This window comes from Gadus chalcogrammus, chromosome 13 (assembly GCF_026213295.1).
Source record: "Gadus chalcogrammus isolate NIFS_2021 chromosome 13, NIFS_Gcha_1.0, whole genome shotgun sequence".
NCBI lineage: Eukaryota > Metazoa > Chordata > Actinopteri > Gadiformes > Gadidae > Gadus > Gadus chalcogrammus.
Genome location: NC_079424.1, coordinates 8,075,977 through 8,098,255, shown reverse-complemented (window position 1 = coordinate 8,098,255; position 22,279 = coordinate 8,075,977). Strand labels below are relative to the sequence as shown.

General features: G+C 48.1%; 1 protein-coding gene across 1 annotated transcript in view; it reads left to right on the top strand.

Moving 5' to 3' along the window:
* The first annotated feature begins 400 nt into the window (after window positions 1–400).
* The window catches only part of LOC130402345 (voltage-dependent calcium channel subunit alpha-2/delta-2-like), a 30,042-nt gene continuing 8,163 nt past the window's right edge, over window positions 401–22,279 (top strand). The window contains exons 1-6 of the mRNA XM_056606496.1: window positions 401–601; window positions 11,090–11,221; window positions 11,443–11,500; window positions 18,568–18,618; window positions 19,316–19,415; window positions 21,023–21,184. Of these exons, the coding sequence (XP_056462471.1) occupies window positions 424–601; window positions 11,090–11,221; window positions 11,443–11,500; window positions 18,568–18,618; window positions 19,316–19,415; window positions 21,023–21,184 (681 nt within the window). The 5' untranslated portion in view covers window positions 401–423. The remainder of the gene's footprint in view (window positions 602–11,089; window positions 11,222–11,442; window positions 11,501–18,567; window positions 18,619–19,315; window positions 19,416–21,022; window positions 21,185–22,279) is intronic.

The following is a 22,279-nucleotide window of genomic DNA, read 5'->3' as shown; positions in this document are numbered from 1 at the left end:
TCTATGAATACCTGATCAAGAAGAAATCCATCAGTTTGAGTTGAGTCTCTCAGCCGCTTAGCTTTTAATAAGTTAGCTTTAAATTTTTGGTTTGCTTTACGTTCTACCTTTCGTTCTCATTAGAATATACATGTTACAGAGCCCCCTGTAGATCATGAGAAAGTCAGCTTTAGGTGACACAAAGCAAGTGTGTGTGTGTGTGTGTGTGTGTGTGTGTGTGTGTGTGTGTGTGTGTGTGTGTGTGTGTGTGTGTGTGTGTGTGTGTGTGTGTGTGTGTGTGTGTGTGTGTGTGTGTGTGCGCGCGCGCGTGTGAGAGCTACACAATCTACGTACCATTGCTACTAATGTCTTCTGTCAAGTCTCATGTTGGAATGAAAACATAATGCAGTCCCCCCTGACTATCCTAATTGTGTACTCACCCCAATGTGTGTTATGTGTGCGTGCGTGCGTGTGTGTGTGCAGACCGAGGACGGCGAGGAGGAGAACCTGTTGGAGAATCCGTTCTCCTTGGAGCTAGAGTTTGTGGACGACCCCAACTTCAAGAACAAGGTCAACTACTCTTCCAGCGCTGTGCAGATCCCAACCGACATCTACAAGGGCTGTGAGTACAAACCCGCTAGCTGGAAAAAACCTTCCCATTGATGCTCCTCTTCGTTCTTCCTCCTCTACCTCTCTTGCACACCCTCCGCTGCGCCCCCCAAAGTACCCAGAAGCCCCCGGTGCATCTTAAACGACCATGTTTAAACACAGAACCCCCGGGGGGTTTCCGCTTGGCTCTCCACTGCTTCCAGTGTGGGTTTTATTTTATTATGATCGCCTCCCAGCTCCTTCACAATCCTCCAACACTTGTGTAGTGTAATAACCTTGGGTTCCCCTGGTGGACTCGTGTAGTATTTGGCTCCGGGTTGGTTTTCTCTCGTCCCTACCGGCTCCAGACCCCCCCCCCCCCCCCCCCGCGTTGCCATGCCTGCCAAACAGGACAGAACTGAGCACGTGTCTCTCCAGGGGGGGCCCCACTCGTTTCCGCTCGTCGTTTTCCCTCCTCTGTGATCCACTTTGAATCTGTTGATCATCCTCTGACTGGCTCCTTACTTTGATCAGAGCATCCGCATACACAGCTAATGGTTTCAAAACCTTGTTCTCTCACCCCCTCCAATCTCCCCCCCTCTCTCTCTCGCTATCGCTATCTCCCCCTCTCTCTCACCGCCCCTCTCTCTCACCGCCCCTCTCTCACTTCCCCCCTATATTTCTCTCTCTATCTCTCTTTTCCTCTCTCTCTCTCTCTCTCTCTCTCTCTCTCTCTCTCTCTCTCTCTCTCTCTCTCTCTCTCTCTCTCTCTCTCTCTCTCTCTCTCTCTCTCTCTCTCTCTCTCTCTCTCTCTCTCTCTCTCTCTCTGTCTCGCTATCTGTCTCTTTATTCTGCCCGTAAACAGCACCTTTCTTTTCACAGACTCCCATGCTGGGTCACCTCTCTCTCTCTCTCTCTCTCTCTCTCTCTCTCTCTCTCTCTCTCTCTCTCTCTCTCTCTCTCTCTCTCTCTCTCTCTGTGAGGCTGCTGCTCACTCACAATAGAGCAATCACTCTTGCTCATTGTTCCTGAAGCCATGTTTTTGCGGTAGCGGGCTCTGAATCCCCTGTCTGAGGAAATGACTGAGGGAATGAAAGGGCCTTTTTTTGGCACTCTGGGGAGTCCGATACAATGCATGGAAGGCTTTGTATGTTGTATCAAAGCACATATAACATTCTTTTTTGTTTATTGATTATATATATATATTATATATTATATTCAGATTCTATAAGTATTTACTGTTAACTCCTACCTGACACAGATAATAACATTGGTAACATCACATAGTGCTTCGTACATCAAAACACGTTTGGCTTTTGCTGATCTGCTATGTGGTATTATTTATCTAGGGAGAGAGAGAGAGAGGGGGAGAGAGAGAGGGGGAGAGAAAGAGGGAGAGAGAAAGGAGGAGAGGGAGGTAAGAGGTAAACAGGCCAGAAGAACGGACGTCTGATTCTTGTCAGATTCGATCAGGGAATTATAAAGTGCTAATGACGTTCATTAGCTCAGCAACCCCTTCAGTGTATTCCTTTGATTTGCGTACAAGGCTAATGCAGTGATTGGGAACGCAGGGCGGTTATCAGGCATGGAGAATTCATTCAATTAGCAAAAAAAAAAAAGGAACCAAACGAATAAACTGGGCGTTCTGAAGAAGTCGGGGTCCTTTCTTTTCCAAATTTGTATCGCCACCTTTAATGACATCGAGGTTAAGTGGAGGAATGGACTGAAAGACTGGGATGCATTGACATACCGAGATATAAGGAGAGAGGGAGGGAGGGAGAGATGGCGAGAAGAAAGGGGGAAGGAGAGAGCGACGCGTTAATAATAGAAACCATTTAAACCAAACTTTCTTTCAGTCTTTTTTTTTTTTTATTGTGATCCTGTTGGGCGGCTAAATGAGGCGGCGTGCGCGTGCGTCCTGGTTTGATTCGTCTGCTAGGGACCGTGTCCATTTATTGAGACCGAGAGTGTTCCCTGAGCGCCTTAATGGACCATTTTATGAATCGTTATCCCGCCGCTGAATCCCGCTGCCAGGACGGCAAACTTTCTAATTAGCTCAGGTCAAACATTCACACAGTTTTTCTTCTAATTATCATTGCTTATTATGGGATGGACACCGTCGCCACGGCCACATAGGGAATAAATCGACGTGGGTGGTGCGTCTCGGGCTGGTTCAATTCCCCTGGTAAATGTTTTGGAAACGATGACGAGGGAAGGGGGAATGATTGTGGAGGAATAGGCCTGAGGAATATAATCCTCCAAAATAATCACCGAGTGCGAGGACGAGGTGAGCAGCCAGGGAGCCTGAAGAACCCTATTCTTAGGGGGGGGAGGAGAGGGGGGGCATTTAGTAGGTTCATTTGAATGTGGTAATTGGGTCAGGTGGGCTCCTGTCAATAGAAGATACTAAGCCAGGGTGAGTAATTTTGCAGCCGCACGCGTTACGTGTGACACGTGTGTGTGACGTGCACGCTCTGCACGGGGCATGACTGACACGTGCACGCCTGACACGTGCCCACCGGTGAGTCACACCTTCCACAGTTGTTTTTTTTTGTTCCCATCATGCAGGGGTTATCCATAACGTACTGCCGCCATTCAATGGGGGGAAAGAAAGGCATCCGTGTCCCCCACCTTTACAGAAAGAGGGGGAAAAGGACATTTAATAGAGGCAGGCCATAGGACTTGTTTCCATTAGTATTGTGTGGTTCTGAATGGAGTGTAAATCCCCCTGTATGCTAAGCCCTTTCCTGTGGCAGGCCGGTCTTGCTGTCATCTGGCTTTTGTGGACAGACATAGCGGGAACCTCGGCTATGAGAGTTGACTGTTGTGACTGGAGTGATTAAGTGTGTGTGTCTGTGTGTGTGTGTGTGTGCTAGTGTATGTGTGTGAAGATGAAAGAGTGCATGGTGTGAAGCTTTGGTGGATTGCAATGGGGGGGGATAAATCCCTCGCCACGACCACCAGGAGTTCCTGCTCATCCGTTACGCCCCCCCTCCCTCCCTCCCCCCCCTGGCCCCCCCGCCGCGGTGTCCTCCCCATGGGAGGGGGGGGGGGGGGGGGAGTACCAGGGAGACATCAACCATACATCCCCCTACAATACGTGTGTTCCCTGGCCCCCATGTCTCAGGCCACTATTGCCTTGTGGTCGCCGGTCCCCGCGGTCTTGCAGACCCCCCTCTGGGCCCCTCCAGGGAGCAGTCGTCTACCCAGCACCATCAGACTCAGTTTGCCTGAGTCTGTCTTACACGTGTGTGTGTGTGTGTGTGTGTGTGTGTGTGTGTGTGTGTGTGTGTATGTGTGTGTGTGTGTGTGTGTGTGTGTGTGTGTGTGTGTGTGTGTGTGTGTGTGTGTGTGTGTGTGTGTGTGTGTGTGTGTGTGTGTGTGTGTGTGTGTGTGTGTGCGCGTGTGTGTCGGTGTGCTTTATTTGTGCACGCGTATATCTGTGTGTGCTTGCGTGTGCGCATGTCAGGTGTGTGTGTGTGTGCGCGTGCTTGTGTGTGTGCGTGTGGTCTGAGGTGGACTTGGACACAAATGAAAAGCAAAAGGAATTTGAACAAGAGGACCAAATGAATAAAAGCAGGGCTCCTGTAGATAGTGTTTATTTTCTAGCAGCACTTGGAGCACTCTGTCCGGCTTTGGTAACGGTCTGGGGAAAAGCTCCAATGTCTGGCCACAACAATCAAGTGGCTTTCTGTTAAATGGATACCATTTCTATTCACTCCAAGGCAATTTGAAATTAGAACTGATTAAATGAATGAGTACTTGGCTGACTAATCTCTTTTAGCTGTTGGAATCAATTTGTGTATGTGTATGTGTTTGTGTTTGGGGGGTTGTGTGTGTGTGAGTGTGTGTGTGTGTGTGTGTGTGTGTGTAGGGGGGAGGACCGAGTCCACACACACCCTTTAAAGCCTGACTCTTTAATCTTGCCACTCACCCCTGGTGCCTCAAGTGTGTGTCACCCTGTCAGCCAACCTCAATCCAGGCTCCGGATCAACCCGGCACTCTTCAAAATCAAAAGATTTACGGGCGGGAAAGAAAAGCGAAAGCGATTTAGCGAAGAGAAGAAAGACAACGCCTGAAAAGAGATAGAGAGAGAGAAGGCGAAAGTTGTGGGGGTGTGGTAAGAAGTGGCTTTAAAATTAGTTTACAGACCCCAGGAGAACGGAGAGACAGTTTTAAAACTGCGAGGGCTATAATTCTGCCGTTCTCCTCGAATTGACTGGTTCCGTCTCCCCCTCTCTCTCCGCCCGCACCCCCCCCCCCTCATAGTGTGTGCCCGCTGAAGGGGCACTATCGTTTACCCACACGCTAATTAGAGCAGGGAGGACAGAGAGCTACTTCACTCCCCAGCAAGCCCGCAAATTACATTTCATCTATTTGTTATTTACTGCATCGCTTTAATTAAAAGACGAAGAAGACGACGGAGAAGGAGCTCCATGAATGACGAGGGAGACGTCGTCCGCTCTCTGTGTTATTCCAAATTATTGTTGTTCTTCTGGGTCTGGATGAATCAACATATTCCAGTGGCGGTGTTTAATAATTGACGGTATACTAACAGCCAAAAATATGAACAAAAAGAGTAGCACAACATTGGTTTTTAAACTCGCACAGCAAATATTCATTTGTCATTTATGTGTTGCCTATACTCCTGTTATGATTGCAATTGTTTCCTCAGAGAAATTAGCAATTTACAAAAGTAAACCATGAATGATTGTAACAGACCAGCGATTGCTGAGCAGCACAGCTGTTTCTGTTTATTTCCTAACATTTACCCAGTGTCTCAAAGAGCCAATTTTCCCTGCTCAGAGTTAGCTCAGTTTCCAGAAAGTTCTTACATTTATGAGGGGCTCTCTGTTTCTACTGTTTCATCTGGGGAATAAAAGCTTCAAAAACAGCTCCAGTCAGCTCATATCATAATGAACGGGACAAAAGGTAGGAGGAAAGAGAGGCATAGACAGACAGAGAGAGAGACGACGCAGAACCTAATGATACAGACTATAAATAGGAATAGCTTGTTTAGCATTAAGGTGTACCTTCACTTCCTTCTGTATTACTTTGTGTTATCCAGCCACTGTTAACCATGGCCACTACCATCTCTCTTCAAATGATTGGAAGATTAATTTGGGTTGATTGTAACATTACTGATACCATTACCATGTAACATTACAATAACCATAGCATTGTAAATGGAACCACCATAACAAGATTCCGTCGTCCATCTTAAAGCTCCATGACCAGAGCTGTGCTAAAACATGGTAAATCTTTGAGTTGCGTTTCAAAGATGAAGAAAGCTTAGAGCTTAGAGAGGATTTCAAGACGGATGCCACACACGCTGGTTTATGACTTGCAAACAATAAATACATAGTGCAAATTTAAACATTAGCTGATCAACTAGCAGTGCAGTTCTTGTCGTTCTCCGAGATTATGAATTTGAAATGTAGAACCCGTTTTAAATGCTCATTGTTGATGTGAAATATTGTACTTTTAATGCAAATGATTCAACATAATTGTATATTCTTCTCAGGTCACCATCACCTAAATATTTAAAGTTTATTTAAATCGACCGGTTCCCTTGGTGTATCCAGAACTGTTGAAAACCACCGTGATAGCATTTTAAATTACTTTTTCTGCCTTTGCCCTCTGGAAGTTAGTCTTACACACTTCTGCCCTCTGAAAGTTTGGGGAAGAAGCTTTTGAGTTTCTCCGTCAGTGTCAAAATGTGTCATCTTTTTAACACCAAAGAGCTTCTCTCGGCCGCCCCTTTTCTCAGAAAGGATCAGCGAGAGCTTTGTGAAGATGTCAATGATAATGGTTGTAAGTCTTCAAAGTAGGGGCCGAGCCACATAATAGCATTAGCGCCATTAGACATAATGGAGGGCTTTAATGGGCTGCAGGTGTCCTTCTGTTAAATAGCGCAGGGCTCCTTAGCCCTTTTGCCAGCGTCCCAGGTCAACGTAACACCAGGCTAATACCGAGACATAATGTGCAATTTAGATTTGATGGCTCTTTATCTCCAGGGTACTGGTTTGGCTAGTCTCTGTGTTTCCAAGGTAGTCATCTCTGGGGGTCGGGACCAGGGTGTGTGTGTGGGGGGGGGGGGGGGGTGCTTCATGGTGGGTACGGGCCAGGGCCGGGGACGGGATGGGGGCATGGGGATGGACAGAGGAGGGGCAGCGTTGAGGAACGGTTTTGTGCGGCCGTGCGTCATAAATCCCGCCCATAATTGTTTTGCTGCCTGGCTGTGTGGCGTAGGGGCCAGACCCAGGGTGCTCCAGGACGGGCTGGGTCTGCTGTGGGGGTGATACATTACCTTTTAAAGATATCAGCGAGTGGGGCCCCAGTTTAATGTGAAAGATGAGGCCGCCATGACACCCGGGGGGGGCCTGTCCGCTTCCCTGAGCACCCCACCTACCCCTCACTCTCTCCCTCACTCTCTCTCCCCCCTTCCCTCCCTGCCTCCCCCCCCTCCCCCCCTCCCCCCCTCCCTCCCTCCTCTGCCCCCGCCGGGAAATATTTATTTTTATCAACTGTCCATAGAAGTCATGGCGTCTCCTTACAGAATAAATCAAAGAGAATTAGTTTGCTTGTGGTCCCTTATCTACAGTGTGGCCGTATTTCTACAGAGATAACCTGCAGATCTGTGTGTGTGTCTGTGTGTGTGTGTGTGTGTGTGTGTGTGTGTGTGTGTGTGTGTGTGTGTGTGTGTGTGTGTGTGTGTGTGTGTGTGTGTGTGTGTGTGTGTGTGTGTGTGTGTCTGGTGCTGACAGTAGAGGTGGTCTGCATCTACATATCGGCCAGTGTTTACTGATGGCTTCTATACAAGGACCACCTCTATACCCTTGGTTCAAAGGCATATGTACCACACACACACACACACACACACACACACACACACACACACACACACACACACACACACACACACACACACACACACACACACACACACACACACACACACACACACACACACACACACACACACACACAAACCCAGATATGGCCCTGGCTCACCTTCCTTAAACCAGGGGTAAGGGTTACCTCCGCAGCCCGTTAGAGAAGCATCCATCCTGCAGAAGGCTGTGTCTCCCTGGCCTTGCCGTTATCACCACCGAGCCGGCCAACACGTTGAGATAAGAGCAGAGATAGCAGCGCCGCGGCGCCCCCAGCAGCCCACCGCAACAGGGCTGGCGCTAAAAGGATCATTCTTATTTTTACACATTATCAGATCAAGCTTGAGCCAAGCAGGTCTAGTGCGGGTCCCAGGTGAATTTGGAGGAAAAAAACGAAAACGTGTAGTTTGTGGCTTGCGATAATCAGACAAACAAACTTACAAAAAAAAATGACATTTTATTTTGTTGTTTAAATTGTTATAAATAGAGCGATTAAGCCTGGTTGGATTACATCAGATAGCAAATCATTGGGAGCTTAATTTTACTGTGAGTGCCACTTTTAAGAAACAAGTATCTTTCAGTTGATAAAGTCTTCAGTCCGTGTGGCAGCACAACGTGTATTTGATCCATTTTAACCGTTTCCATGACTCGACAATAATCCTAAACACAACGTGTCAAAACCCAGCTTTGAAAAGAGCACATTTTCAGCATCATATCACGTGTCAGGTCCGTGTTTCCCCGGGAACACAGTGAAGAGTATCGGGGACGGGCTGACGAGCACCACCAGCGTTTAGCTACGGAGTAAGCAAAGTAATTAAATCGTGAGCCGCACATATTGTTTCACCAGCTTACACCGTCTGAGCCCTGATCCCGGCCCCGCCTGGCTCCGCTCCAGGGCCCTCCAGCCGGGCGGGCCCCTTGAGAAGGACGCAGAGCGGGGGAGAGCCCAGCCTCCCCCTCCGACGCCGCTGCGATGCTCCTCCTCATCATCACCCAACTCCTGGAAGAGGAGGGCGTCGTCCGCGTGGTGATGGAATAGAAGACGTTTTTTTCCATTCAGAGGGCGAGAGAAAACATTAACACGATTGTGTTTGTTTGTAGACCTTGTAGACGACAGCATTGGTTGTCACACTTTGTAGCCAGAAGATATTCCAGAAGATGCCAGACAGCTTTCACTTTCGTTACACAGCCAGGCCGTTAAATGTGAGCTACGGAATAAGAATGAACCCACATTTTATCATGTGGGGAAGAAATTCTTCTCCATAGAGAGAATGAATCCATGAATGTCAAAGCAAAGAAGTGGATATTTCTGAATAACACAATAGAACATAAACCCAAAAAAAGGCCTCTATCGTTGATCGTCTATGACGGTGTCTTTAACGATGGAGGTGTTTGTGTCTCTAATGGTGATTTTACATCAGGGATTTGGCATTCATCCCTCTTTAAAAGCAGCCCCTATTTCTTGTAAATTTCTTTGTTGCTCTCTTTATCTATATTCTACCCTTCTGCTCTCTCTCTCTCTCTGACGTTTTGTCTGCAGGGTTACCTCTCTCGCCCCCCCCCCCCCCCCACCCCCTTCATTCCTCTATTTTGTTTATATGTATGAATTTTGAGAAAAACATGTTGCGGCACTCCCGTTGGTGACAGAAGCAATTTGGCTCTCATATCCTATATCCTCCAGACAACGCTTAGTGCTTCTTGAATATCCCTGTGGATGCGTGTGCGTTTGCGTGTCAGTGCGTGCGTGAGTGAGCGTTTGCGTGTGTATGTTTGTGCCTGTGTGCGGTTGTTTTATGCATTTGTATCCGAATTCTGTCCCGGTAGCACTTGCGATGTAAGCGGAATCCGAACGTACAAGTGCGTTTTATGTATGAGGTTAGATAATATGAAGGCCAGTAGCAACATTTGTGGCAGAACAAATACCAGCTACATATGTATATTTATAGAAAATATTAGCAGTGTGATTGATGTGATGGCGCATTTGTACTTGGGTAGGAATGGGAATGCTGGACCAGGCGTTCCCTGGGCTTATCTAGCTCTGGTTGGTCGAGTAATTAAATCAGTTCCCCTCGGCTCAGCACCTTGTCTTGTTTCCTCTTTAATCAGGTGGCCATTAAACCCCTGATGGCACTCCACTTTTCTTCTGACTCCAGTATTTAACACAAACTCAATGCCTGTGTGTGTGTGTGTGTGTGTGTGTGTGTGTGTGTGTGTGTGTGTGTGTGTGTGTGTGTGTGTGTGTGTGTGTGTGTGTGTGTGTGTGTGTGTGTGTGTGTGCGTGCGTGCGTGCGTGCGTGCGTGCGTGCGTGTGTATGCGTGTGTGTGTGAGTATGTGTGCTTGTGCGTGTGCACAAGCTCGTGTGTGTGCTTGCATTCGCGTGATTACGAATATTTGCCTGTGCTACTCCGTACTACATTAAAACAAGTAGAACAACATTTGCATTAGTTGAGACACAGTTGGGGGCGAGCAAATCAAATGTGACTGTGTGTTTGTTTAATGGAGAGATAGCGAACGATAATGACATATACAAAGATACGCAGCTCTGGTTGACTTGATGATGAATGCTCCTCTCCAGGATCGTAAACCCATTCCTCATACTTTACTGCTTGACCTGAGAGATAAAACTGTGACCTTAGCTAGTTTGAACACGCAGCCTGGTGCACTCATCCACACGCACACAGACAACTTTCTCTCCGCATTGTCTTTCTTTGCCTTTCCAAACCATCAGGCTTATCTCTCTCTCTCTCTCTCTCTCTCTCTCTCTCTCTCTCTCTCTCTCTCTCTCTCTCTGTCTCTCGCTCTGTCTGTCTGTCTGTCTGTCTGTCTGTCTGTCTGTCTGTCTCTCTCTCTCTCTCTCTCTCTCTCTCTCTCTCTCTCTCTCTCTCTCTCTCTCTCTCTCTCTCTCTCTCTCTCTCTCTCTCTCTCTCTCTTTCCCTCTGTCTGTCTGTCTGTCTGTCTTTCTCTCTCTCTCTCTCTCTCTCTCTCTCTCTCTCTCTCTCTCTCTCTCTCTCTCTCTCTTTCCCCCCCTCCCTCTCTGCCTATGGTTAAACTGTATATATATAGTTTTATGTAAATATATGCATATGAGCGAGTGAGTTCCATCACACGCATACACAAACGCCGCTCCCTCTTCTACAAACCGTTTCCCCCCGCTGCTGGAAGTGACCTCCTCAAGGTCATCTGAGATACCTCATCAGTCCTCTGATGCCCTCCTACTCGGAAGGCAATCTGCGGCCGTACTTCCTGCATACATGTCTGCCCATGTAGGGCAGGTGTTCTGGGACAAGGTCATTTGTCTCCGAACACACCATTGTGTTTCTTTGACACATGCGTGAATTTCTGTGCGCCATTCATTCTGCTCTGCACGTCCCGCTCCGATATTTTGTTTCTCTAACTGTGATTTATCTCTGTGTGTGTGTGTGTGTGTGTGTGTGTGTGTGTGTGTGTGTGTGTGTGTGTGTGTGTGTGTGTGTGTGTGTGTGTGTGTGTGTGTGTGTGTGTGTGTGTGTGTTTGTGTCCCTGCTTGTGGTTATGCGTGCGTGTGTGCATGCTTGCGTGTGTGCGTGTGTGTGTGTGTGTGTGTGTGTGTGTGTGTGTGCGTGCATGCGTGCCTGTCTCCACCCCACAGCTCCCACCATCCTGAACGAGCTGAACTGGACCCAGTCCCTGGAGAGGCTCTTCATCGATAACCGACGCGAGGACAGCTCCCTGCGCTGGCAGGTGTTTGGCAGCGCCACCGGAGTGACCAGATACTACCCAGGTAGTCAACATTCTCCCTCATAAGTCACTGCCAGATAAGGTCTAAATTGACCCTGGAGCTTTCTGGCTGCAGAACATTGGCAATCTCTTATCAGATGGCTCCTCTGGCAGCCTCGATAGGGCGAAATTATGATTACTTTGATATAATCCTGTCTCCGAGTGCGCTGCACACAACAGCACGCGGCATCACCGCTATATGGTGTCTTTTTTCTCTCTCCCCAGCCACTCCGTGGAAGGCGCCGAATAAGATTGACCTTTACGACGTCCGCCGGAGACCATGGTAAGGGCTATCTTCATAAGAAGCTATTTACAAAGCACTTCATCTTATCTCCGTTATTATTACGCATCCTGGGTAAGTTGGATCGGGCGTGCATTGAAAGCCAAGGCCAGGCCCGGGTTCTGGGGAGCGGTGAAGCCTGAGGGATCTAGAAGCCTCCAGGGTGTGTCAGGCCCTCCACATTAAAGTCCATCCAATAGGGGCTGAAAACATGTCAACCAAGTTGACTGGATACTTTGATCAAACGCGTACGGATAGTTTTAAAGGTTTTTATACGGCATGACAAATCCGTTGTGCCACCTTCCCAGGGTTAGTGTTTACCAGCAGAAGGGGGAAGTCAAGGGAAAACTCTTTCTATGGGGCCACCCCAGTGGGGGAGCTCAGGGCGGAAGGGGACAGACGTGATTGGAACAGAGTGCAAGACACATCCGATCACAGTTGTTCATCGATGATCGCTCAGGGATTAATACAGTAAGATATTGGGCTTGTCCATCACAATGTCACAATCTCAATGACCCTCTCCATCTATTCAAGCCCAGGTGCATTGGAATGCTAGTATTTGTGTTGGTGTTAATGTTTTTTTTTCAACATTGTTTAGTCATTAATCGTGAACTCATTTGTCATGATGATGAATCATTTAATTTGACATTGTGGTGTTTGAAACTGCCACAGTGTTTCTCATGCGAGACGTGGCAAATCAACATATAAGCCTAGATTTCGATGTATTTACATTGTTAGTTTATTGTTTTATACAGTACTACAACTCCCTTGAAACCTCTCAATATGGCGTCCTGATGTACAAGCCCTGTTGTTATTTTATTTTAATTTATTTGAGTCTTGCAATCACGTAGGTCATTCTCGCTTTAATGTGATGATAGCCAAGAATTACGATCAATTAAACGGCATATTTCTGAGTAATTATTACCACCCTTTCTAAGGAGTAGAGTACACGTGTATCCCCATTGAAATACCCCTCCACTTAAGTCTCTTTGTTGTAATTAAGACAAACTGTAACACATAAAAGGGCTTCTGTGAATTAGTTTAAAGTTATAAAAAATTTTTTTTTAAAAGTGTGTCAAGTCACACAGAAATGCGGTGAGTAGTATGCTGGTTTCCTTGGCGTCTTCTCCTTTCTGGGTTAAATGGATGTTGAGGTTTACGGAAGACGCTGGTGAACAGAGCGGTGTGTCCCTAAGCACTGGGCTTAACGAGGTGTTACCTGACAATTTAATTAAGTGAACACCAGAGAAACACAGGCTCCACCAGCGCTGCTCTGCCAGATAGGGCGACGCACCGAACGGGACAAAGGAATACACAGGAAATATTAATGGTTAATCGAACCTGGGAATTGCTTCGGGGGAGGTGGGGGGGGGGGTGAGAAACAACAAACTGAAATTGGAAAATAGAAAGATGGTGTTTATATACATGAGATGTTTAACTAAGGCTTTTGTCAGAGGATTGTTTCGCTACGCATGCTTCAGTGGTGTCGGGGGAAGGCCAGTACCTGGAAACAGGGAAGAGGAATTTGTCAGCTACTTAATCTTGAGAAACGCATGCTTTGGTCAGCAAGTACACATTTATTAAAATAAAATAAATAACCCGTGGACCTTACTCTAAAGGTAATCCTGTTTTTATTTTATTTTGTCCTTTCTGCAACGCCTTTACACCTGCATGGACCTAAGTCCCATCACATGTTTTTGGGGGGTTCTGTTGTGCTGTTGCTTAGCAACATAAGGCTGGCGCGCTGATTGGCCAGGCACACGGAGCGCCACTGAGTTTCAGGTCAAACCGCGTCACTTCATACTCTTAACACGTTGTGTCCCCAGACAACTCTTTTGACAGCCTATTTTCTGGAGGCCAAACCCTCACTAACACTCGGACACGATAGACCCTCACGTTCGGTTAGCCGTGATCCCTGGCCACAGGAAAATGTAATAACAATAATAACAGACAACAGCGCTCCTAGGCTTGCCAGTGCTGGCAGCGAGTCTTAAGTCATGGCTTTACCAAAGCAGTGTGTCAAGAGGAGAACCAGCATGCCTGGTCAGTTTGTGGTCCAACACTGACATGGTCCCTGGGACGGATAAGTGGTCTGGGCCAGGGATGGGCCACCCCGCCTCTGATGGAATGCGTGCAGGGAGATCAGCATAGAGAAGGTCTCTCTCTCTCTCTCGCTCTCGCTCTCGCTCTCGCTCTCTCTCTCTCACTCTGTCCCCCTAACATCCCCAAGAAAAATTAAGGGTCCAGTCAACACACTTAATTGCCTCAGATCGCTCTGACATTAATTATTAACAATCGTCCATTATAATGTCTGTTCGCGTTATCCCAGAGAGCGCAGAGAAGAGGGGGAAGGGAGGCAAGACTGAGGGCGATAGAGCAAGACAGAGAGCGAGGGGGAGAGACAGAGGGTGACCGGGATGAGATAGCAATGGAGAGACAGCCATGGAGTCCTGTTAGCCAAGCGTTGCAAAGATCCTATTACTGGCCAGGTTTGCTCCCACATGCAGACTATATCACTTATTGATTTCTGAGAAAAGTCAATGCACCTTCTCAGTAAATATGGCCACTGGTAAGTCCATGAAGGTTGGAGCCCCCCCTGTTGAATATGTTGTCGTAAAAAGGGTCTGGTGGTCTCATCTTCTTCAAGGCCTGTCCAGTCCCCCCGACATACAAAAATACTATTACTGTTTCACAATGATGCTCCGAATTTTTTAAAGTTACGAACCAGCCGAGCTAAATCATTCATGTGACTCTGACTTAAGGAATGGAAACATTTGTGTCCTCCTAAGTTACTGGTATGACATATCAACTAAAACAACAGCAACATTCTCTTCATATCAGTATACGCTGTCTGTTTAGAGGTATGTAAGATTATCAATGTATACTTTTTTTATGTAGAAATATATTTTGTGTGACCATAAAATTCCCTTAACTGTCCCTTAAAAAGTTGGACCTCTTGGCCCTCTTCTGAGAAAATATGGAAATGCATTCTTGGAATCGAGCCCTTCAATAATCAACCAGAGGAGGAAGAAAAGCAGACAATATCTCCCATGCTGGCTCTCCCAGCCCCAGTCTCCTATATTTTTATCTTAATTCGATCTTTTTCAGCTGCCACATTCAGAGCCACACTAAGAGGGCAGCAGTCCATAAAATAATAAGGCTATTGACGCAAAATAAACCCAAGCATACTTTTAAACTCCAAGATAGGTAGACACACAAACACAGACACACATGCGAGCACACACAAACGGGACACACACATAACCAAAAATTGCATAGTTTACACATAAATCTATGGATTGGATTGGATTGGATTCACTTTATTGTCATTGTGCAGAGTACAACGAAATGAGGTATGGGTATTCTTACTGCTAATGTACCCAGCCTGCATGTATGCCGCCCACGGGGAGAGGTATACATACGTTCATCCCATAGATAAGCCATAATAATAAAACTCCTACAGTATGTTCAGGACAAAATATTTTGTTGAAATGCAGGCATCCTCCCATGCCGAACCCTGGCTATGCAGAGCAACAACAGGCCGTGCTTGCGCTCCAGTCGTGATGCCGAACCCACTTAATGTTCAGTGCGGCGTCCAATGTGTATCTGCTGGGTAATTCCTGATTCACATGTAATGCACCACGATGCTTCCAACGGGTCAATGTGCCGAGGCACAATCAGGCGGTGGAAACACAGTAACTGTATTGATCTTGTAGCCCTGCGCTCCGATAAAACTATTTCATGAATTCCAATGAGGTCGCTTTGCCTGCAAAAGGGACAGAAATATAATCGCTACACCAAGGCAGAAATGTGCCATTGTGTGTTCATTGTGTGGGTGTTTGGGTGTTGCGTTAAGATGTGGGTGTGGGTGTGGGTATACAGTGTTTTCGCATGCATGTCTGGCTAGGTGTGATATGACTGAGGTGATTTGGGCGACAATATAGATGGTTGCATTAGACGTTTCCTCACTTTATGTACAGTGTTGCCTTACTGACCGCCCTTAACATCAATGAGTTGATCGTAACTTTTTATTACATTACAATATATTTATTCATAGTATCGGCCTAAATGATAATATAAATCCTAAACATTTATCAATACTTGTTATTGATCGATAATCCATAACAGTTATCATTACGGCTACAAAAGTATTGGAAATATACTACTGTATACTATTCAAAATGGATAGAGAGAGTTTTTTAGTCATCCCGGACCTCTGACCACTAATAGTCAGTGGTCCAAAGTCCTTGTCCTCTTAATCCTGCCCATCAAATCCAGTCATTATGTTTAATAGAAACATGCCGTGGTTCAGGCACTAGTGTTTAGTTTAGTTTGAATGAACCGAATCCAAGAAAACTAAACATGAAAAGGACTACAATAACCCAAAGTCTGCACAGGGCCAAACCGCCCACCACTCAATTAGTCCATGGCTGGGAAGACATGGACCGCGGTGTGCCTGATCACAGGGCTGTGGGGCTGAGGGGGGGCTGGGAGAGGGTGGAGGGAGGGCCAACCGGTCCTAGTTCAGCACCAGCCAGGCCCATCTGCTCGTCACCTGGCCCTGGCACGCGGGAGACTGGGTAATGACAGGGAAAGATCGGCATCAGTGGGCAAGAGCGGAGCGGTAATTACTGACTGGAATCCATGCAGAAACAACACATCTGGAATCCATGAGTCAAAATGCGGAGCGCTGTACGGCAATCGCCTTGAACCGAGATTCGTCATATCTGTCGATCGTTACGCCAGCCCACGGGATGAAAAATGTGGAATCCACATTCTAATCCTCATGTGTTTTTTCCGAAAGACTAATGCTAGTTTAATCAGTAGAAAAATAGTCAAAAACCAACTTTTCCCCGACGCAGCAAGATATGGCCGAATATGATAAAGTCGGGCACTCCTCACTCTAACTCTGTCCCCTGCTCTAGCATTCCTCTCACATTTCCCCCTGAACCTCCATTACTGACATCAATTATATCTTGCATTTTAAGAGAGTCTTACTGAAACTGATATTTTCCGCGGCGGCCGTACATTTATAGGGGCCAGAGGCTAGTTTAGCATTTAGTCGAATCTTATGGCTGCAGCAGGCGACGGGAGATGACCCCTTAATGACTCGCTAATAAAAGTCTGCATCGCTATATGATTAACATTCAGCGCCTTGAAAAATAACGCGGGGAGCTCTCTTCGGCAGCCCCCCCTTTGCTCTCACTCGATGAGAAATAAACCGTCTGCTAGAGTTAATGAAATCTTTCAGTGGGTCTTCAGACAGGGGGGGCCCTTCCGTTTACGGGGCCCGAGTGGAGAGCAGAAGTGGGCAGCCTTCGGACCAAGCCTCTGTCTCGCATCGTTGACCACTTTGAAACCACCCCTGAACTCCACCCCCCCCCCCCCCCCCCCCCCCCCCCCCCCCATCCCCCACACCGACTGCACAGAATGAAGCCATCACCCCGTGGAGTCCCTGCTTCCCTTTCTCCAAACCTTCCCGCTTACCTCAAATTAAGGTTGCAGTAATTAAATTGATAAAAAGTCATGGCAATATGCCGCATGGCCCCCCAACCGGAGTTCATATGCCACACAGTAGTGGAGAGCCGTGAAGTTACAGCTTTGATGTGGCATTCTTTATTATTGGAAATAATTGGATTCTTTCCCCAACCACCACCCCTACCGCCACCACCACCACAGCCACCACCCCCCTTCTCTTTCTCTGTCTCCTATGCCTACCCCATTGCCAGCGCTCACACTGGGCATGCTCAGTTAATCAGCATCGCGCCACGCCAGGGCTGGTGACGAGCGCTTGCTCCGTCTAGGGGGCTGGGGGGGGGGTGGGGGGGGGGGGGGGGGGAGAGTGTGGGTCGTTTTCCAGCAAGCCGCGGCGGCGGCGCGCGACGAGAGACGCATCACAACCGCGTGGGTCTGGTCTGGGGAGGTTTGCGGCCAGGTTGTGGTGTGGCGTCTGCCAATGAGAGAGCAGCCTCCAAAAAGGCCTCGTAGGGCGGGGGGGGGGGGTTGGCCCAGCTTAAGAAGAGAGCTTCTCTGGCCGGGCGGGCAGCTGGCCTGTCTGGGCCGCGGAAAGGCTGATAATCAGCAGAAAGAAAAGCCCCTGATGGTTGCTCTGCCTTCCATGGCTGCTCACTGTTTCACACGGCTCACTTAGAATGTCAAACCAGCACTTCCATGACCCCCCCCCCCCCCCACTATCCCCCTCACCCTCCTCTCCCCCCCCGCCCCTCAACCTCCTCACCCTCCCCCTGGATGTGCTACTTAACGTCCGTCAATATGGACTTTTTTTTTTCAATCGTTCCTGCAAATTTTTTTCAATGCCGTTTATTTTGCGGCGGATTTTTTCGCTTTGCCTTTAGGATGTCACCGTCTATCGACCATGCACTCACGCTGCGTTTGGGCCTCTTCCAGTAAACAAACAAGATGTCTGCCCTCCCACCCTCCCTCCTTACCCAGTTCTGTCTGTGCCTTTTAGGCCCGGTGCTGCCAGGGCTGACACACACACACCCAGAGCAGCCCTATTTCGGGGAGAGCTCTGCCGTGGCAGCCTAATGGTGTTTAGCAGCTTGCGTCTTCCCCTTGACAAAGGCACCGCCAAAGCAAATCATTTGTGGCGTCAAAGACACAGCAAATTAACAGTCTCATTTTACTGACAGTATTAAGTGGAGCTCAGACACACCGTGAGACAGGGCCAATCGTATTTAGACGGATCTTGGATATTTATACATGCAGAGCTACCATATATTTTAGGAATTTTCTCATTGAGGGGCCCACTGAAAATATTGCAATCATCATCAGTCATCCAGTGGTTACGTTAGGGTAGGGTATGTATTTGGGTGTGGCGACCGTGAAGCCGAGCCAGATCCAGCCCGAACAAAACTAAAAAGCTAAACTTACGAACTCTCCTAAGCCATTTGAGAATGTTGTAGCCTAAGTGGCAGGACCGAATTATCACAGCTGGGTCTTGGCTCCATGATTTGGTGCATTGTCCTCGGAAAGATCAAGAAAACAAATTAAAGCTGTGTGTGTGTGTGTGTGTGTGTGTGTGTGTGTGTGTGTGTGTCTTTGCACAGGTACATCCAAGGAGCTTCGTCTCCAAAGGACATGGTGATCATAGTCGATGTGTGAGTATCCTCCTCCCCTGCCAACGCCCTCTGTCTGGGGTCACTTCCCTTACCTTCGTCCTTCTCTTACAGGGCCGCTAGTGCCCCCTGTTGGTGTGTGTCGGTGTGGCCTCAGATCCAATGCTGTTCCCCTTCCTAACTGCCTACTGTCTGTCTGTCTGTTGCCCTGATGTAAATTAGTAAAAGGGGATAAAACAGTAGTAAATCATCAATGTATTTAATGACATGTGTATGTCTATGAATGATGTAGGATCAGGCTACATGGTGTGAAGGTTAAAGCTAACATCCAATATGTGTCCTTGTTTGTATGTGCTTTGATTGAAAGAGATTGATACAACTACATTAAAATCATTGAGATAGAAGTAAATTTGTATTCTTAATTATCTCGTTATCATGTGTTTGAGTGTGTGTGTGTGTGTGTGTGTGTGTGTGTATTTGTTTGTGTGTGTGTGTGCGTTTGTGCATGTATGTATGCGTGTGCGTGTTTACTTGTGTGCGTGCGTCTGTTCGCCCCTCTGTGTGTGTGCGTGCGTGTGTATATGTGTGTGCGTCTGTTTGCCCTTCTGTGTGTGTGCATGTGTGTGTGTGTGTGCATGTGTACGTGGGTGTGCGTCTGTTTACTTATGTGTGTGCGTTTGCGTGTGTATGTGTGCGTGTTCGTGTGTGTGTGTGATGTATGATGTGCGTCCGCCCTCAGGAGTGGCAGTGTGAGCGGCCTCACTCTGAAGCTGATGAAGGCGTCTGTGATGGAGATGCTGGAGACTCTGACTGACGACGACTACGTGAACGTGGCCAGCGTGAGTCGCCCGGTGCATCTATAAACATGTATATTGTGTTGTGTACATACAGATGCATTCATCTACATATATATATGCTGTATACATTGTGTATGTATGTACAGAAAACACTGATGTACTCTGCCGAGCGTCAGCAACAACAACACAAAATATAATTAGTGTTTTGAATACCAATGCTAATCACATATTTAGGTTGTAGTATTTATTTAGCTTCATGCCCTGTAGAAACATTGCATCTTCAGCTAGGAGATGTAGCAATATGTACATCTGTGCATGTGCAGAAATGCACAGCCCCCTATTGTGTTAACGGAATTGTGGCAGTTTGTATTCAAATTGTCTATTAGTAACTCCCTCACTCAGACACACCATAACTCTTTATTTTTCTTTCACTTATATGCACACACACACACACACACACATTCGTACAGAGCAAATGATTTGCTAGCCCTATTTGGAGACTTGCTTAGGTAATCCCCCATAATCCATTGCTTTTAGGCAGTGTATGGCTCTAAATCCTGGCTCTAAAAGCAACGAATTGGTTGTGTTAATCTGGGTCGGAACACCAGGGTAAACTCCTTCAGAGTAATGGCTTACAGAGACACACAATGAGATATACGGCAATATAGTTTGCTAGCTGGTTACCGTCGCAATGACCTACCGCAACAATAGCTAAGGTCTGAGCTGTAATTTACAGGTCAATTTTTGCTGTAGTTCGTGGCCTTATTTAAAAATAAAGTATATGTCTGGAGGTTATTGTATAGAACATGCAAATGCGACGAAACTCGCCTGCCGTTGAATTAAAGGCCCCTGTGGAAATCCTTTCTTCTCCCACGCCAACACTAAGTACGCCGACAAAACAGCGTTTCCGATCCAAATTATACATTTTCATTTCCATCTGTGACAATCTCGACACGCAACTGCAACTTTTCTTCTTGCCTATTTTACACGATGCATTCGAAAACCCGGAGAGATGATGAAGATTGAAGATGACCTTCAAATCGACACAAATGTTGTTTTGTCGGCGACACAATGAGACAGAATGTCTAATACACACTGAATATATATTTAGATGAGTACAATTCTGCACCACATCCATACGCAGTTCACAGAGACCATTATTGTAAAGTACATACAAGTAAATGCAACATATATGCATTGTGGGACAAAATATGACAAATGAACAAACCCACATCCAGACGCAGATTCCACACTGTCTTAGGCTAATGTGGTGTATGAGATGAGACAGGCTATATTACCTTGGCAGACTTCCTGTTCCAGGCTCTGCCATGGCATTTGAGCTACACCTGTTCTTTGTGTGCAGTGTTGTAATTAGCACTGTTTACTGCCAGGCTCAGAGGCAAAGGGCAGTGCCCATCTGCACACAACCGCACACCACGCATGCATACACACACACAGCCACACATACTGTGTGTAGAAATAAAGACAGCAGGGTACACAGCAGCCATGGGGAAGCATAGAGAACATAAAGAAAAACTGAATGAACAAATACAGAAAAGTACGATCTAACGATTTAACAGAATAAGGTCGTGTGAGACGGCACAGGGTTTTGGGAGTGATGTGTCTGTGTGTATTGTGTTTCCCCCTAGTTCAGCGAAAAGGCAGAGGCCCTGGTTCCCTGCTTCAAGAACCTGGTCCAAGCCAACATCCGCAACAAAAAGATCTTCAAGGAGGCGGTCTTTCACATGCAGGCCAAAGGAACCACGGACTACAAGTCTGGCTTCACCTTTGCCTTCGAGCAGCTCCTCAACGTAAGCGCGGGGAGGGGGGTGGGCGTACTTTAGGGGGGCTGGGGGTCCACGACGTCAAGGTTGCACTAATGAGTTCAGGCGAGGTTTTTATTAAATCCGCCTGTGGTGGGAGAGGAGTGAACGCATCTCCTCTCTCACCACAATGCCACTCATCTGATGGGCGGACGTCACGTTGGCGGCGGTCGCGTCTCGCCCCGGACTAGGTGCTCAAGGGCCGGCACATCGCCGTGACGACTGAGTCACGACTCATGACGACTGAGTCACGACTCGGGGGGACGGAGTGGGAAGGAGGCCGGAAGGAGGGGGGGGGGGGGGGGGGGGAGGGTGGGGGGGGGCTTCACAGGTGGTGCCGTCTCGGGCGCAGCTACTCCGAGGCACGCGGCGCTCCTAATGGCTGCTGATGGGATGATTGATGAGCGGAGGCCAGAGGAGGGTGGATCAGCCGCAGGACACTTTATATTCCACCGGTGGGCTGGGGAGGCACAGAGCCAAGTCGTGGCAGCCCCCCCCCCCCCCCCCCCCCCCCCCCCCCCCCCCTCACACCCCCAGCTCCCCTCCCTCCCTCTCTCCCTCCATGGCTCAGCCAACGTGGTAAATGTATAAAGCCGCTTTTAATGGCCGTCTGCAGTCTGCCCAGCCTCCCGGCCCCTTGATTGCTAGCAGAATAATGGAGAAAAAATAAATTATCAAAAGGCAGCTTTCTCTTTTTTTTTGGGGGGGGGGGGGGGGCGGCATTATTTATCTTTATTAGAATCTTGTCAAAGTGACGTGCCGCTGGCCTGCATATCAATGGCAGCTGTCGTGGAGGCAGGCACAGGGGGCTGCTGGGGACGGGTGGGTGGGGTGGGGCTGTGCGGGGGGATGGATGGATGGATGGATGGATGGAGGGGGGGCGGGGGGCGGGTGGAGCGATGGAGCCGGCAGCCGCCCCCTGTCGTCGGAGCTGAATGCTTTCCGCCGCCGCCTCCCCCGTGCTGGTGTGCGGCGGTGAAACCTCCTCTGAGTTCCCCGCGCGGCGACGCAGCGCCGAGCGGGGCTTCCAGCGCGGACTCGCCGCCGGAGAACCGACTCTGTACTTTCTCTCCTTTCTCTTTT